This window comes from Aspergillus multicolor (assembly GCF_047715735.1).
Source record: "Aspergillus multicolor strain CBS 133.54 unplaced genomic scaffold BDW74scaffold_4, whole genome shotgun sequence".
Classification (NCBI taxonomy): Eukaryota; Fungi; Ascomycota; class Eurotiomycetes; order Eurotiales; family Aspergillaceae; genus Aspergillus; species Aspergillus multicolor.
Genome location: NW_027395955.1, coordinates 641063 through 656396, shown reverse-complemented (window position 1 = coordinate 656396; position 15334 = coordinate 641063). Strand labels below are relative to the sequence as shown.

At 50.4% G+C, this 15334-nt stretch overlaps 4 protein-coding genes across 4 annotated transcripts; all 4 read right to left on the bottom strand.

Moving 5' to 3' along the window:
- Window positions 1-57: 57 nt before the first annotated feature.
- On the bottom strand, window positions 58-978 carry BDW74DRAFT_147319 (Mg-dependent acid phosphatase). The gene is made up of 2 exons (XM_073723523.1): window positions 655-978; window positions 58-592 (listed from the first exon to the last, which is right to left on the bottom strand). Exons 1-2 carry the CDS (start codon window positions 849-851, stop codon window positions 127-129), a joined length of 663 nt encoding a protein of 220 aa, XP_073587072.1. The 5' UTR covers window positions 852-978; the 3' UTR covers window positions 58-126.
- A 587-nt stretch (window positions 979-1565) lies between these two features.
- Window positions 1566-3762, bottom strand: BDW74DRAFT_175034 (uncharacterized protein; the record flags this gene model as incomplete). Its single annotated transcript, XM_073728190.1, has 4 exons — window positions 1566-2848; window positions 2915-3557; window positions 3637-3684; window positions 3739-3762. The coding sequence occupies 4 exons, from the start codon at window positions 3760-3762 to the stop codon at window positions 1566-1568; spliced, it is 1998 nt and encodes a 665-aa protein (XP_073587071.1).
- A 914-nt stretch (window positions 3763-4676) lies between these two features.
- On the bottom strand, window positions 4677-9774 carry BDW74DRAFT_175033 (putative DEAD/DEAH box DNA helicase (Mer3); the record flags this gene model as incomplete). Its single annotated transcript, XM_073728189.1, has 11 exons — window positions 4677-5529; window positions 5575-5893; window positions 5940-6146; window positions 6198-6295; window positions 6345-6499; window positions 6551-7126; window positions 7175-7863; window positions 7925-8106; window positions 8157-9153; window positions 9248-9394; window positions 9459-9774. 11 exons carry the CDS (start codon window positions 9772-9774, stop codon window positions 4677-4679), a joined length of 4539 nt encoding a protein of 1512 aa, XP_073587070.1.
- A 570-nt stretch (window positions 9775-10344) lies between these two features.
- BDW74DRAFT_166094 (putative UDP-galactose transporter) lies at window positions 10345-15004 on the bottom strand (the record flags this gene model as incomplete). The annotated part of the gene is made up of 6 exons (XM_073726502.1): window positions 10345-10623; window positions 10677-11651; window positions 11710-11739; window positions 11828-11923; window positions 12803-13936; window positions 14006-15004. 6 exons carry the CDS (start codon window positions 15002-15004, stop codon window positions 10345-10347), a joined length of 3513 nt encoding a protein of 1170 aa, XP_073587069.1.
- Between the last annotated feature and the right edge of the window lie 330 nt (window positions 15005-15334).

The following is a 15334-nucleotide window of genomic DNA, read 5'->3' as shown; positions in this document are numbered from 1 at the left end:
TTGGCGAGGACGAGATGCCATACCTAGCGCGACAACGATGGAACGACGAATCACATGTCCAGAAGTCAGAACAGTCTATTGCCCATGGGGTATCTATCTCTCATGTCACATTAAATCTGGTATCATCTAATTCTTCCCCTGCTCCTCCTCGTCCCTCTGGTTCTGCTTGATCCCGTTCCTCTTCCTCCAAGCCCGAACCCCCTTATCGACCTCCTCCCTCGTCATACCATCCCTAACAAGCAAGAACGTAACCCCCAGTTCCGTCTCAACGTTGCGATTGCGCGCCTCATCGTCAAAGAACAGCATATCCTCATATGCAATCCCGCTCGCCTGGTGAATCTTCGAGAAATGCTGCGTCTTCGTAGCCGGAAAGATCTGAATATACTCAAAGTAGTCAAGCGCTCTGACCGTCTTCACCTTGTTCGCAGAGGGGTTATCGCTAAAGTTCGGAATGATGTGCAGCTGTTTGAGCATGTCGCGCGCGAGATCGGGGGCGTGTGTCCTTGATGCGAGGGCCATGGGAATCGAGCGAGATTTGCAGCTTGTGATTATGGAGTTGACGTGGGGGTAAAAAGCGAATGATTCGTTCCATCTAAGGAAATTCCTTGTTAGATAGATTCGGAGATTGAGCGGGTGGCAAATTTAGGGACTTACTTGTCTGTGCAGCGGGAGTTGTTGTCGCGCGCCTTGATGGGAGGCGTGACGTGCGTGTCCACCCAGAAAGGCCAAAGAGTGTAGTCGAGATCAAAAGCGATGAGCTTTGGCAGCGGGAGGCCGTCTGTGAAGGTTGAGGGGAAGTTGGAGGAGTCCTCTATCGGCGCCGCGGTGTTCGTTCGTCTTGCGCGAATCATTTTGTTTCTTTGTCAAGCATATAATATCGAAGACAGAGATTTCAACGACAGGACATATCAGTTCTCGCCTGTATATCAGGAAACTGCTGGAAAAGGAGCGTTTTGCCACAAGGGATGTTTAAGTAGCAGAAAGCAGAAAGTTGTAGGAGCGAGACCGAGCCTTATCGGAAATTGCGGGGATATTCTCCGATCACGTGGTGCTAGCTTATCTTATCGGTGGCTACTGACGTCACTGGCAGGGACAGCTAGGGCTCGTGACTCTGAATAACCTCATCGCATCCATCTTTAGCGTCTCATGAATTGTTTTACGAGGTCTATTAATTCCAGTGGCATCCCCACCGTTAATAGGCTGCTACATAGATGTGTACAGTTTCCTTAGGTCTAGCCCTGTCCCAACCCGGATTTTTATCTTGTGGCTCTTAACTCTGTTGTCTCTTGAAAAACAAATTTGATTTGAATGAGCGGATTACATAAAAGAAAACGAAAACATCTAGTCCTATCCCAAGTTAGAAGTGACTTTTCCTGGCCCCATATCCGTCGTACACCTTTCTCTTTCGTAATAAACATATGGAGGATCTCGATTAGCGACACCACCGGGGCGAGGTCAGTAGCGCTGAAAAGACAACAATGAATTGCGTCGAAGGACCAGTCCGCCTTATCTAAAAGGGACGGGCCGGTCGAAGCCAGCGACGAGCTCATACAGTGACGCGTAAATTAAGCTAGAGGTGAGTAAGTCAAGCAACCGACGGTGTGCAGGAATTTCCAAATCTGCTGATGGTCCTCCGCGCCCTTAATCGTGAGCTCATATGCCACAACGTCCCAGTCAGCAGCATACTCCATGATGTGCTGCTGCTGCTCTTGATCGAGGATACCGTCAGCCCCAACGGCCTCAGCGATGATGCGCCGCCAGATTTCATTTGGAAGGCCGAAGCGCCAGGTTTGCTTGCGTGCTTTTTGCGCACCACTGCCTCGAGCGTTGCTCTTGCCGTAGCGAGAGAGTTGATTAGTGCCGAGGGCAGACTGGGTGTTTGCCTTGGTGCTGTTATCAAAGGAGGCAGGGCGACCAGGGCTGGAAACGGCAACGGTGAGAGGGCTTGATGCCAGTGGCTCCTTGATTTCAGGATCGGGGATGACAGGCTTGGTCGGGAACTGCGGCTGCGATCGTTTTTGGAGCATAGACTGGAGAGCCGGAAATTCTTCGTCAAACTGTTTGGCACCGGGGAGGAAGGGTCCAGCAGCGAGAGGTTGAGAAAGGGCATACTGCGGCTCGGGGAGGTACTCGACATGGAAAGGCGACTGCTCAATGAGGATGTCTTCTTCTTCCGAGACGTAGCCCGCATCGTGTTCTTCCTGTTCCTCAATTGTAGGTCCCTCAGGAGTTTCGGTCTCAAGCTCAGGCTGTTCTGCTTCTGGGACCTCCACAAAACGGTCTCTATCCTCGAGAAGCAAAGCACGAAAGACAGTCATCATTCTAAGCGCAGTGATGCCAATATCACTAGTATGAACACCTTCCACCTTAAGCGCTTCGAGCTGCACACGCTTGGTAAGTCTTCTGAACTCGAGCTCCAGCTTGCCTTGTACCTTGCGCTTCGTGTCTTCGTCGGTCTCTGTGTCTTCACCTTCTTCATCAGTGCGGCCCTCGACATCCGAAGTTTCTTCCACTTGGTCCTTGGCCTTGTGGGCGAGAATCGACACAGTAACATCGAGGAGTCGCTTAGCTGTAGCCCCGAAACTATTGTTTGGCAGCCAGATGATGCTCTTTCCCTCTTCGGCGGCTTCTGGGATGGCAGATGCTTTTCCCAGGGGGAGGAAGGTAAGGAGCTGCTCAGAAGCTCGCTGAGTGGTGAGCATGCGAGAAAGGTGGATAGCGCTGCTGCTTTTGAGCTCAATGTTCGATAGAATAAGATAGGGTACGGAGCGGAGACCGCGGGTGCAAGCGTATTTCTTGAGATCGGTAAAGGCAACGGTCTTGCTCGGGGTAAGTACAGTAGCAGTTCCTAGAACACAAAACATTCGTTAGCATACTGCTTTGCAGTGGGGAAAGGCAGACCGAAAAGACGCACCATTCTGCTTACCAGGCTTGCCACCCTTGTTAGGAGACTTCTTCGAACGACCCGTGCCCGACCGAGGATCACTGTTCTCTTTCGAGCTGCTATCGCTAATTTTCAACACGCCAGCTTCTTCCGCAAGCGCTGAGTCTTCATCGTGAGAAAGACCAAGGTTCTCCCGAACAATAGCATCCGCATCTGCCTCGAGATACTCAAGGTCACTCTTGATATAAACGTTCGCGAGAATCTCCAAACCTGCCACACCAAGCGGATTCCCAGAGATATCCAGCTTCATAAGGACGTAGCAGTTCTTAAAAGAGCACAAGAATGACTTCCAGACTGCTTTTTCCTCTGCGGTTACCACGCGAATGTCGTTGTTTGATAGATCCAGCTCGCGTAAGTCGCCTGGGTTATTTGCGATAACTTCGCCGAGCTTGGCCAGGGAAAAGACGGAGAGATTGTTCCCTTGGAGATGGAACTCAGTGACCTTTGCGAGGCCGACGGGGTGCGCTTCACCGCGGTAGCGAACGCATTCAATCAAGTCATCGATGAATTGCGAGAAGCCTTCGTCCGTTAGGCACTTGCCAGTCAGATCGATTTCGAGAGTCGGGTCGCGAGCTGCTGCTTTGGAGCAAAGGCCTGGAGGGATGCGCTTTTTCTGGTAATCGTCAGTTTCTATGTTATTCCCTCTCCCTTGACAGAGTATATGCCAAGCGAAGGGAGGTAGGTAAACTCACAAGATCCTTGGACACAACCTGGCCGGCCTTGATGCCGCCAATCTTTCTCTGCAGGAACACATGTTATTCGCAATTACTGCAAACATCAGAAGGAAAACTTACAGCTGAATAAGTCAATCTCCCCATTTTGATGAGGCCGTATCTTGATTCGATATGCTGCAGTATGGTTTTGTTTGTTGTGCTATGTTGCTCGAACCTGCATTGCAAACGGAAAATCAATTAGCACTGGAGCAAGGAAGCGTTTTAACATCAACAACACAAAGAGCACAAGGGAAATAAAGAAGTCAGAGAGTCTCATCATGACGCATGATGCAGGGCTTAACAAAAGACAAAGACATGGTCATAATAAGGTCTGATGCACGCGGGTCTGGACATGCCGAGAAAGGATATACATATACAACACAGAACCGGCCAACCACGTCGCTTTATTGATTGTCACATACCTTGGGTAAATAAAACTTCCAAAGATGAGATTCAAGAGGAGGAAAAGGTTGTGCCTCTACCAGAACATTTATGCGAGGATATGATGCGGATGGGACAAGGTGAATCCCTGATAATCCGTGCTGAATTTCGAGTGGGCCGTATTGAATGATTTGGACGGAGGTTAGTAAGGAAGAAAAGATAGCTTTCAAGATACGGGGCCTGATTAGCTTAAGTCAATTTCTTGGGAGTCCTGGAATGGGGAAGCAAAACGTGAATGGAAGTTGGTAGATGGGGAGAAGGTTGACGTTTGTGTTAATGGTGCGTATTCACTCACTCCCTCAAGATGACGCACACTTTGCCAGGACTATTTGCCTTTGGGAAAGCCTACCAGGTATATTTCCTATTAACAAAGGGATTTCGATTTTGTAAGCCTATTTGGCTAACTCGGTCATTAGAATCACCTTAGTAGACTGTTATACCTCCATTATCAGACTGGCTCTTAGGATGGCCAGCTCGAAGACATCTTTTCAAGCATTTTCAGCAATCTAGCCACATAACGAAAGCAAGATCTCACACAATTCAAACTTTGGAGCAGCAACTCCAGGCTGGGTAATAAATCAAAAGAAATCAACGATGTCTTTGAAGTCATTTAGAAGCTCTGGGTCAATGCCTTCCCAGCCCGTCGGCACATCAATCACTAGAGAACTTCCAGTTTCGTCCGACTTTGCTTCAGGTGCGCAGTTTTCCTTCCCTTCATTGCCTGATTCATCACAAAAACCATTTTCTTTATAGTTCTTTGCTCTCTTGGTATACCCGCTGGTGGAGTGTGTTTCTCCAGTGTCTGCCAGCTTTCTCTTTTGTCTTTCGAATCCGTCCAAACGCAGGGACATAGAAAACTTTTTCTGAGGCTCTGGGCTGACAAGATCAACTAGATAGGTGACGTCAAGCTTATCGTTCATCGTCCGCGGTTCCTTTACTTCCTTTGCCGGCAATTGCTCCGCGGAAGGAATTCCCTCGTCGGTGCGACTGTCTCGCAAATCGAGAGTATTCTGAGAGACTGGGGCGTAGCTCACCCCCATTTGCTGTGTGCGATCCTCCGAGGTGCAATTTAGCGGATTGCTGTCGTACCCAAGGAGCAACTGCGATGCTGAGGGCAAGTCTTCGAAGTCTTCATCCCCGTAATCACTAGAGGACAAGTGGACAGCTGGTGCAACAGAGCTGGAACTCCACGACTCCTTTGACTGTGGCAGCTGCTGAATCAGAGCTTGGGTCGAGTTTGACAGCCCATGATTGTTCTTGCGTTGTTGTGTGGAAACATCTGTCACAGTTGGCTTCGCACACTTCTTCGTTATACACCCAGTCAGCGTCAACTCGTTGGACCTTGCTGCCTCGTTATGGGCATTGTCGGACTTCTTCCTCGTGATCTTAGGAGGGTTACTCAGTCCCTCTTGACAGCAGAGATGCTTGCACCTGTTTTATTTAGCACGTTTCGAAAGTGCGTCAGGAAGTTCTTACATGGTCTTATCCTTGCACTTGTGGTTGCATGCCCAGCGACCATTATCCAGCTTTTCGTGCTCTTGGTCGACACTACCTCTCACCTCTACACTAGAATTGGACTTGCTGTCTTGAGTTTTAGATGCCTTCTTTTGCGAGCTTGTAGGCTTGGATGGCTCGGGCTGCTCAGGTGGTCTTGACGTGATGATCGTTTCGTCACAACCATCCAGTATATCTGTGATCCGTTTGTTACACTGATTGTCTGAAGTCTTTCTCTGGGATACTGCGGACTTGGACTGTTTAGGTGGCATAGCAATCTCTTCCCAATCGTCCATTATCTCTACGCTATGTTAGCTCCGATGACATTGCACCTTTCATGATAATACCTGAGTCTAACCAGTCTCCAAATAGAATCTCATCGGTAGTCAAGCGTCCGAGGTTCGTCTTGCTGACCGAGTGCCTCCTATTGCCCTTGTCGGTTTTCTGGCCACTATCTTCGTCAGGCTCTTGACCTGCGTCATTGCCTTCAGCTTGTTTCGGAAAGCATGATCTTGGAAGTTCTGGCTTCAATGTCGCACATCGTGATGTGCCAGCTTCAGATGATCAGTGGGCCGGGGATCGTGTCGTCAAGAGCTAGGGCTTACCGATTTCATCGCACATAACATGACAAGTTATAGAGTCGTCCCGGTGCTTCAACTCCGCACACAGCGGGATTTCATGGTTCCTTTGGACCTTAGTCGCACTATCGCTATCAGTCTTGCGATAAACTTGACGGCACCAGAGGTATCTACCTTATACGCCGGAAGTCAATCAAGCGGCCATCAGAAGTCTCCGCAATGAAGCAAACATAGACGGGTTTCCTCTGAAAAAACGCCGGGCACTTTGCGTTCATGAATGCGATTTCTGCCTTGAAGAGCACTCTGGGAGAACGGCCTGGCTTCATATCCTATGATACGTCAGCAGGCTCCAGTAATATATCGGAAAACAATCCACGTACCTTTCCCGTCATCTTGACGGACACGCGCAACTTCGGAAACTCTGTAATACGTGTCCTCACATTCAGTCCAAATGCCGGATTCTTGCTCAACCATATCCCAATCAGATGCGGCTCGGTTTCTTCAAGAGCCTCTATACTATCAATCCCATGTGCTACAAGTTTCCTTACAGCGGCAACACCTATGGTTTCGATCTGTTTCATCTGAAGAGGCGAATTATCCCAAACTTTTGCTTCCAGACTTCGAGCGAGCTCTAGTGCGTTACGGACAGTCACTGAGTCCCCGAGATGCACTTGGCAGTCAATGATGCATCTAATGACTCGAGTAACGTTGACAAGAACCACTTTTCTTTCTTGATTGAATGCCACTTTGTGTTTTTGAAACTGTTCCCCGCTAGGAAATTCGACCGCGCCCAGTTCGGTTTGGATAAGAAGGGATATCTTATGAGCTGGGAGGGCGATGTCCACGTTTATTGGGTAGCAGATATCATTGGAGCGATTGATTTCTTTATACAGCGATTTCTCCGCGGCCTTGAGACGAATATCGCGAAATTCTTCTGCCTGAGATAAGACTGCAAGCTACGAAAGTCAGCATAGATCTGAGAGTTCGTTGGCTAATCCACTAACGATCTGAGTAATATCAGATTTCGGCTTCAGTGTAAGGAGCGTTTTCATCGTCTCATAACGAACGCAGTACCGGGCCATGGCATCTCCGAATGCAGTGGTTTTGAGGGTATTAGCTTCAATCAATCCGCATTCCTGAAGAAGCTTAATATCCTTCTCACAGATCCGGCGAAGCATCTCATCCTCGTCATCACAATTGGCATCTTCTTTGAGCTTATAGTGCGTCGGGTTTCTTCTTAGTCTCACAAACAAGAAAGTTCCAGCAAGCCAGGAACTGGCGGACTCTACACTCGTAACGTTTCCTAGACCTATCTCGGCGTTTAGGTGTTCGATCAGGTTGAGGTGCAAGCAGCTTTCAAGGCTCTCAGAGCCGGATACCAGCTTTTCATAGTGGTGCACCCACTCTTTCCGGGTGAGTATCACAGCAACTGCACTGTCGTCGAACTGGGGCCGGCCAGCTCGTCCGAGCACTTGCATGATTTCGAGATCCGAATACTTTTGGGAGCAGTTTTCTTGCCAGTTTATAGTGCCTTTGATGATGACCAGATGACATGGGAGGTTCACTCCGACGGCAAGTGTAGACGTGCAGCATATGATGCTGACCTTTCCTTCCAGGAATCCAGTTTCGACTTGATGCCGGTCTGCGGAATCAAGGCCAGCATGGTGAAAGGCAACTCCCGCGGCAGTGGTCTCTGCACAGCAAGGAGGTTAGCAAATGTGGCATTACCATACGTTTCCGTACCCGGGTCATACTTTTGAGTTCTTCGTTACTAACAGGTATAAGCTTGTTTGGCGCTTTCCACAATCGAGCCGGGTGGTTGGACATATTCCATAGCCGTGTTAGTTCCTTAGCAGTGGTGACGGCGGAGTTCCTCGTGCAGCAAAAGATCATAATTGGCTTCTTAGCGGAGTGTGTTCCAATTACGTCGGCCAGTCTAGAAAAACATGGTGAGTATATGACTCAGTAGTACAGTTTAAGGCTTACTTTGAATTGAGCAGCTTATCAAAAGCAAAGTCGTTGCCAGGCGACTGGTAACCATAGACATATTTCTGCAGTTTCACCGGGCGAAACTCCTCCCCGAAGTGCTCCCTATGTGCCGGAACATGTTGACTCGTCGCATTCCTTCCTAACCACGTTGCGATGTCTTCAGAGTTGGGAATCGTCGCACTTAATGCAACGAAGCGAACATTGGAGCCAAACGACTTCATCCGGGACACGACAGCTTCTAGGGTCGCGCCGCGAGCCTCTTTGAGAGTATGGACTTCGTCGATAAGGAAAATCTTAACAAGCTGCATGAGTCGCGAATGATCTTTCCACTTCCGGGTTACGCTATCCCATTTCTCCGGGGTGGTAATAATGATTTGGCTGTTCTGAATATGCCGGAGTTGACTATGCTCCGTGTCACCGGTAAGCTCTGCACACTGGAGACCAAGCGAGTGGAACTTTCGGTTCCAGTCGCGAAAGCGTTCCGAGCAGAGGGACTTAGTTGGAGCTTGATAAACGACTTTGAATTGCTCATCCTTCAGGGTATTGAGTAACCGGCAAATTGCCAGTTCCATGACGACTGTCTTGCCACTCCCTGTTGGAGCAGCCAGGACCACGTTATCATCGCATTTGTAGACCGTCGGAAAGCATTTTGACTGTACGGCGTTGAATACTGGGAAATGGAACAGCGAGCGATGATTATCTGGTAGCTCGCGCACTGGCAAGAGCACGATGCCACGAACGGAGACAGGTATATTCTGGAACGGTGTGCTCGGGTCATGGCTCGGGGAACCGGCGTTGGACTCAGGATATTGTACCTCTCTCTCCGCGGGCTGTGGATGGAAGACATCCGTTATTCTTTGTATTTCTAGCTCCCGTCCTCGAGAGAAGCCATTTTTCCTTTCAGTATGGATCCGTGCTAGCGGGCTAGAGGCCTCCCTTCTATCGACATCCGACGAGCTCGAGCCTATACTTCGATGGGGTGTAACCTGCAGGCCTGATGCTTAAATCAGCTCATGCCTGCTCTGATATAGTCTATTATTTTCCCTAGGAGGGTCATCGATAAAAACACTGAGAGCACTCCAACTCACCACTGAAGAACTGAGAAACCTGCCTCTGAGGCCCATCTTGCTGAGGCTGGTACGGCCGGTAATATCCAGCGTTAGACGCAGGCGGCTGATTGTGGTTGCCCGTCTTCCTTTCCGACTGAGCAAGCAGCTCGAGGTCTTCGCAGATTCCTGGCAGTCAGATAACTCCACGGTCCAGGAAGACGCCAGTACCATAGAAAAAGGCTCATCTCACCAAAAGCATCTAAGTGAATATTATCCTCATAATTCTCATCCAGAGGCGTTGGCAGCGCAGGCATCTGCGTACTCGGTGGCGGCTGATACGTGTGTGTTTCTTCAGGCTCAGGCTGCCTAAGGAACTTACTAAAGAATGGCGATACTCGAGATCCCTGGATAAGCTTCTCGTCGACAATGCCGCTGGAGTGCAGACGAGACTGCGAGGATGCTGGAAACTGGCCAGATGCATGTCCTTGCCCATCTGCCTTGCGCTTCCAGGATGATCCGGTACCCTGGCGCGGGATGGAGAAGGGGCGATCAGCTCCTTGCCTCATCATGAAGAGGTGATGGTCTATGGAACGATTGGCCTGATGATGATGATGGAATATCTGGAGTAGTGAAGGAAGGAGAAGTTGGATGGGATAAAATGGAAGCGGGTAGCATCTACGGAAGGCGGGTCACCTGCTCACCCTAGGACAAGAGGTTTGTATAGAGCTCATCCAAGCACTTCCAAGACGAGTAGGTGATAGATCAAGCCCATATGACCGCCAAGCGGTTGACAAGCAGCCAAGCTGGATGTATGCCGAATAAGTCGATCCGACAACCGATATATCATCAATCTTAGGATAAATCAAATGCGAGGTCTGTCTCCAGCATTAAGGATTCAGAACAGCAATCAAAGGGTATAGTAGCGAAGAAACGCGAAGCAGGCCATATTGCAACAGTACAGATAGCCCCTGTATGGTATGAGGACAGAAACAAAGAGTAGACGATGTGCAAGTATGTATTTTGTTTTACTTCCAACCAACCAACCAGAAAAACCAACGCAGGGTTGGATGTTCACACAATAACCTTAAAAGAGACGCTCATAGCCATATCGTCAGTATCAGATAAATCGTTAAGCCTTAAAAGTACCCGCCGCTTGTAGACCTTGAGGCGCCGGACCTGGTAACGCCGGGCGAAGTAGGTCGGGACGTTGAGATTCCCGCATCAGATAAGAAGGGCGTAGTTGGAAGCTTGATGGAGATCTCCTGGGGTGACAAAGAAGCTGGAGAAGGCTGGTCACTCTTGCTTTCCTTCTCGTAGCGCGCGACGTGAATCGGCGGTGGGCGAAGCTTGGGATCCGAGCTAGGGAGCTCACAGAGATAGGTAGCAACAAGCACTGCAAAGGTACCAAGAAGATACTGAGGCCGAGTTAGCATTAGTTCGAATCCAAAGTTTGTAGATGTTGACTCACAGTCAAAGTTGGCTCGAAATCGAATAGCCACACGCTACCCAAGGATGTCAGGATGATCGTGGTGGCCGAGGCGACATTCCTAGCATCCGCAAAGCCCGGACCAGCAAAGAAAGGCGCGGCAATGCCTCCAAGAGCCTGCACCACAATAGTAGCCCAGACTACCCAGTTGTATCCATCAAACACCCCACCATTAGCAATTTTCTCCCCATCCAGGAAAACCACACCAATGAACAGGGCTGGGAAGATAGAATAGACCGCAATCTGCACGTTGCGGACCCAAAGTGACGTAGATTTCGCACTATCCCGGATCACTTTCTCAAAGTACACTCCCGAGAGACCGGAAGCCGCGCAAGAACCGAGAGTAGCAAGGATGCCGACAATTCGATCCATGGACGGCGCTGCAGTCAGAATATCCTCCTCAATTCCCTCATACGTAGCAGAGCGCTTATGCAAGCTCTGACCCTGCAACTTGGCCGACTTCCACTCTTCCAAGGACCGCGGGAAGTCCATGTGAGTCGCTGCGCCGTCGAGCGAGAGATCATCCGAGCTAGTAACAGGCAGGTTGACGATGGAAACGCCAGCAATAAGCAGGAGTATTAAGCCCCATTTCCGCAGGGGAACACTCCTCTGTAGTAGCATGAACCCAAATACGGAGCTCACGACGATCTTCAGCTGGTATGAGGTCTGGAATGTCGCCGCCGGTAAATTCGAGAGCGCAATATATTGCAGCGAGTTCGCTAACGTATAAAGAGCAGCCGGGATAGCTATTTTCCAGCTGTCGCCGGAGAAGATGTTTGCGGCGAGAGTAGAGAGGAGGGACGTCGCGGGCACCGATGGAGGAGCGGATTTGGAAACTTCGTATAGCGCCAACGTTAGGGAGATGGCGAGTTTCACGACCTCGTTAAAGAAGACGGCGGTCGATGTGAGATATCGCTTGCCACCGGTAGGGGGCATCATTCGGGAGTAGTGTACTAGCTATAGGCAACAAAGATCAGTCATTGTCCGAGACTGGGGACAAAGCGGGGAAGCGTACCAGCACGAAAGTGGTATATTGTACTGTCAACTGTAGCATAGAATCGATTAGCGACGAGTTACCGACGAGTCAAATAAGTCAGAAGATAGCTCCTCAGCTTCGAGCCACGCTGTCTTACCAGTATCCAAGATCCATGCTTCCAAGCCGCCCCCGGCCCTGACGACGACCGTCGCTGGACACTTTCGCCCATCTTGATCGTAGCTGGTAGCTCTAGCTGTACCCTCACAGAAACAGGCACGCTCGAGTTTCTTCAAATAACAGGATAAAAAGACAAGACGGGTCTTCAGGAGTCAGCCCGTATCTAGCAGGGGTAAAATTTTGGCGCCGCTGGGCTATTTCATGCAGAGGGTGCGTGACGGCTAGTCCGTTGTCGACCTCGAACCCGGGCGGTGTGGGATTAAATCACGGGGTATAGAATCGGGCGATTTCCCCTGGATTTAGCGGGAAAGCGGTTCTAGCACGCGATTGGCTGGAGCTCCTGACGTCAGGCTCAGGCCCAATTTGCAGATTGGGGAGCGATCTACGCTGGCCACGACTGATCCATGCCGTGTTTGAAGAAAGCATGCTCCAGAGGCCACACGTTTCGCACTCTGATTTAAGGCTGGTGTTTATCGCGAACACCTGCTTTTGCAGTGGCCGCCGCTGATACTGTCATGACGCCATCTGACTCTCACCTCCAAGGCATTGTTATCTGCCATCTTGAATACCTGAAGCTTAGCAACAGATCGTTCCATTCAGACGTCACCACGCAAGGAGATCGGCGATGCCCAACTAGTGTACCACACTCTACGCCTCACGAAGCACATACGGAGTGTCTTAGTTCAGGAGAAAGAGAAAGAGGCCGATCCAAATATACATATTAGGTTATCCTATCTTTTTGATATTGAAGCCGAAACATCCCAGGGCTGTATATGTATTCAAACCACGCAACAAATGGGAATCAAGAAACCAGCGCATCATGGATATAAGAAAAGACAATGCCGCCAACAAAAGCAGAAACGAGATGAAGCGATGCGTATCGCAGATTGACATAGAAAACAAAATCAGTGATTAGAGATTAAACGATAGTACAGGGTGCATCATATCAATGCACCGCGGTCAGGTTATTATTGTCGTTAGCCCACCCGAGTGCCCAAAGAGGAAACTCGCCGCTTTGTCTTGCATCCTCGACGGTGTTCTCCAGGACAATCGCGCCGCTGCTATCCGTACGCCTTCTAGAATGGCTTCTTTGGAGATCGGGAACGGGAGGTGGGGGTAGGCGCGGGGGAGGCTTTTGGGACGGTAAGGGCGAAAAGCGGTGAATTGGAAGGGTAGGCGTAATAGGGGATGCAGCAGTGGCACTGGTAGCAGGGGAAGGCAGGCTCTTTGAGTATAGGCTCGTTTGCGGCGATGGCATAGACTTTGTAGCAGTCTCTCCAGAGTCGGATGCTGTGGCTGTAGGATTCAAGGCGCCAGTATCCTTATATTTCATCGTGATTTGGCTTGCACGTGCTGAGTCGGGGGCGATACTGGCGCTGAGGCGGAGAAACGAGGTGTCTGGGCAGTAATAGGAATTTCGAGAAGGGCCGGAGAAGTTGGAGAACATTGACCGACGATCAGCTTCCAAGTTCTCGTTGAAGATGCTCGGTGTGATCTTGCCATGTCGCTGTCTCATGAGATCGAGCAGGCGCTCTTCCTGTCTAGTCACAGCCATGACGCGACTCCTTCTATTGATCTCTTTCTGTGACAATTTCGAGGCTCTTGTCTGCGTCTCGGCCTGGTCAAAAATTGGATCGCTGTGCAGGAAATCAGGCTCAAGGATGGCAGGGACACCGCTAGAACGACGTGATCGGGTATTTCCATGTCCCGGTGATGGAGCTCGAAGATGTTTTGAGCTTGCCCGCGAAGTCTTGGTGTTGCTCGACGAGGGCCGTTCCACACTTCTCAACGTCCCTCTTATGGTATGCGCGGCAGCAGCAGTGCATATCTCAGCTTCGTAGCCTCCATAGGTGCTGACGCTATCCCTCCTGTTTTTAGCCGTCTTGAATTGAGGCTTGACAGGTTGTGGTTCTTCGTCCTCGTCATCGGAGGAGGAAAGGCATAGTACACTCGAAGTAGTCAAGTCCCGATTCTTCAGAGTACTCTTGCTCCCCTTCTTGGACACAGGATTTCCCTTACTCTGAAGAGCTTCATCGCGCAGGCCGAAGTGGAATGATGAAGGCCCAAGTTCGGAGCCGCCCTTTGATTTCTTGGTCAACGCAGGGTCTCGCAAAGTTCGCTGAGACGAATGAGCCGATTCTCCAGACATGGCTGTTACAAAGCTCGAGTCACTCCGTAGAAGCTGTTCTCTGCCACGACTGAAGTTCTTCTGGCTGTAATGAAACGCGCGCTCCGGGGATCGCGGGGTCGGTGCAGAGTCGAGGTTCTTCATCAGGGCCCGGTCCATATCAGTAGTGCGCACCGTCCTCTCCATGGAAGGATTGTTGCATACTGATGGCCGGCGACGGGCTGCTGATGGACTTAACAGCTCATCGAGAGGTTGTGAGTTGATCTCTGGACGGCTTAATGCTCTTGGTCGCGGAGTTGCCTTTGTGAGCTTCTTTCCAGCTAGACGACTCTCCGATTTGTGCGCTTTGAGTGTAGAGTTTTCGGCAGTGATTTCGGAGGTAAAGGAAACAGCAGACGGTGATGTTACCATGCGCTGTGGTGATAAAAGATTCCTAGAGGCCGTTTGAGGTTTTGGAAATAACAATGAGAGGTCAATCCTTGGAGGTCGCGTCTTCCGTTTCGAGTCCTTCATCGGTCCTTTTGGTTGTTTAAACGCTGGGTTGAGTCCGCCTTCCGGGTTGGACCAACTATCCGTAGTCGTACCATGAACGTTACCCTGGCTGGTGCTTGAATCGGCGGTATTGCCGCGGGAACCGGACCGAGAGTTCAAACCAGAAGATGAGCCAGGTAGATGTAGCTTTCTGGACAGCTGGGCAAATGTCGAGATCGAATCAACCGGTTCGCTGTACTCCTGGCCAAGTTGTGGCGAAGACGACTGGATTCGAAGGCTCGCGGGCCGCAATCCATCTTCTCCATCGATCCTCTGTGTGCTTCCCCGCGCATTCAGATATCCGGCGCTTCTGCTCGTCCTCTTATCGGAGCGTCTGTGGTAATCGTTATCCATGGCGATATCCGTCGTTCCTAGGATCTTCTGGGCCTTGTGCATAGAGCGAGTCCTTGCGTCCCTCCGGTTGTTGCTGCCAATATCGCCGGTAGCGACATTGATGCTCGAGGTCCGCGGAGGTACGAGGAACGGATTATGCGGCATACTGAAGCTAGGCGACTCGACGAGGTCGGTTCAATATTTCTCGGAAAGGAGCACGTCCCTTCAGCGGCAATTGGAAGCTGGGGAAAGCTAACATATATCGGTAACGAGGTTCGTGAGCTATTCGAGGATGGTTCGCGGCGTAGTGGTTCGGAAGTGTTTCAGCCTGAAAAAGAAGCCTTCCCCACACTACCAAAGTCGGTGAAGCGTGTGGTTGATGTCATGAAACGAACGGTGCCCGCACCAGCAGTAGTAGTAGGTTCTGGATTGCAAAGTTGGCCAATTCTGAATCGTCAGGCTGAATCGTAGGGATAGCGAGTGTTTCGGCGAGGA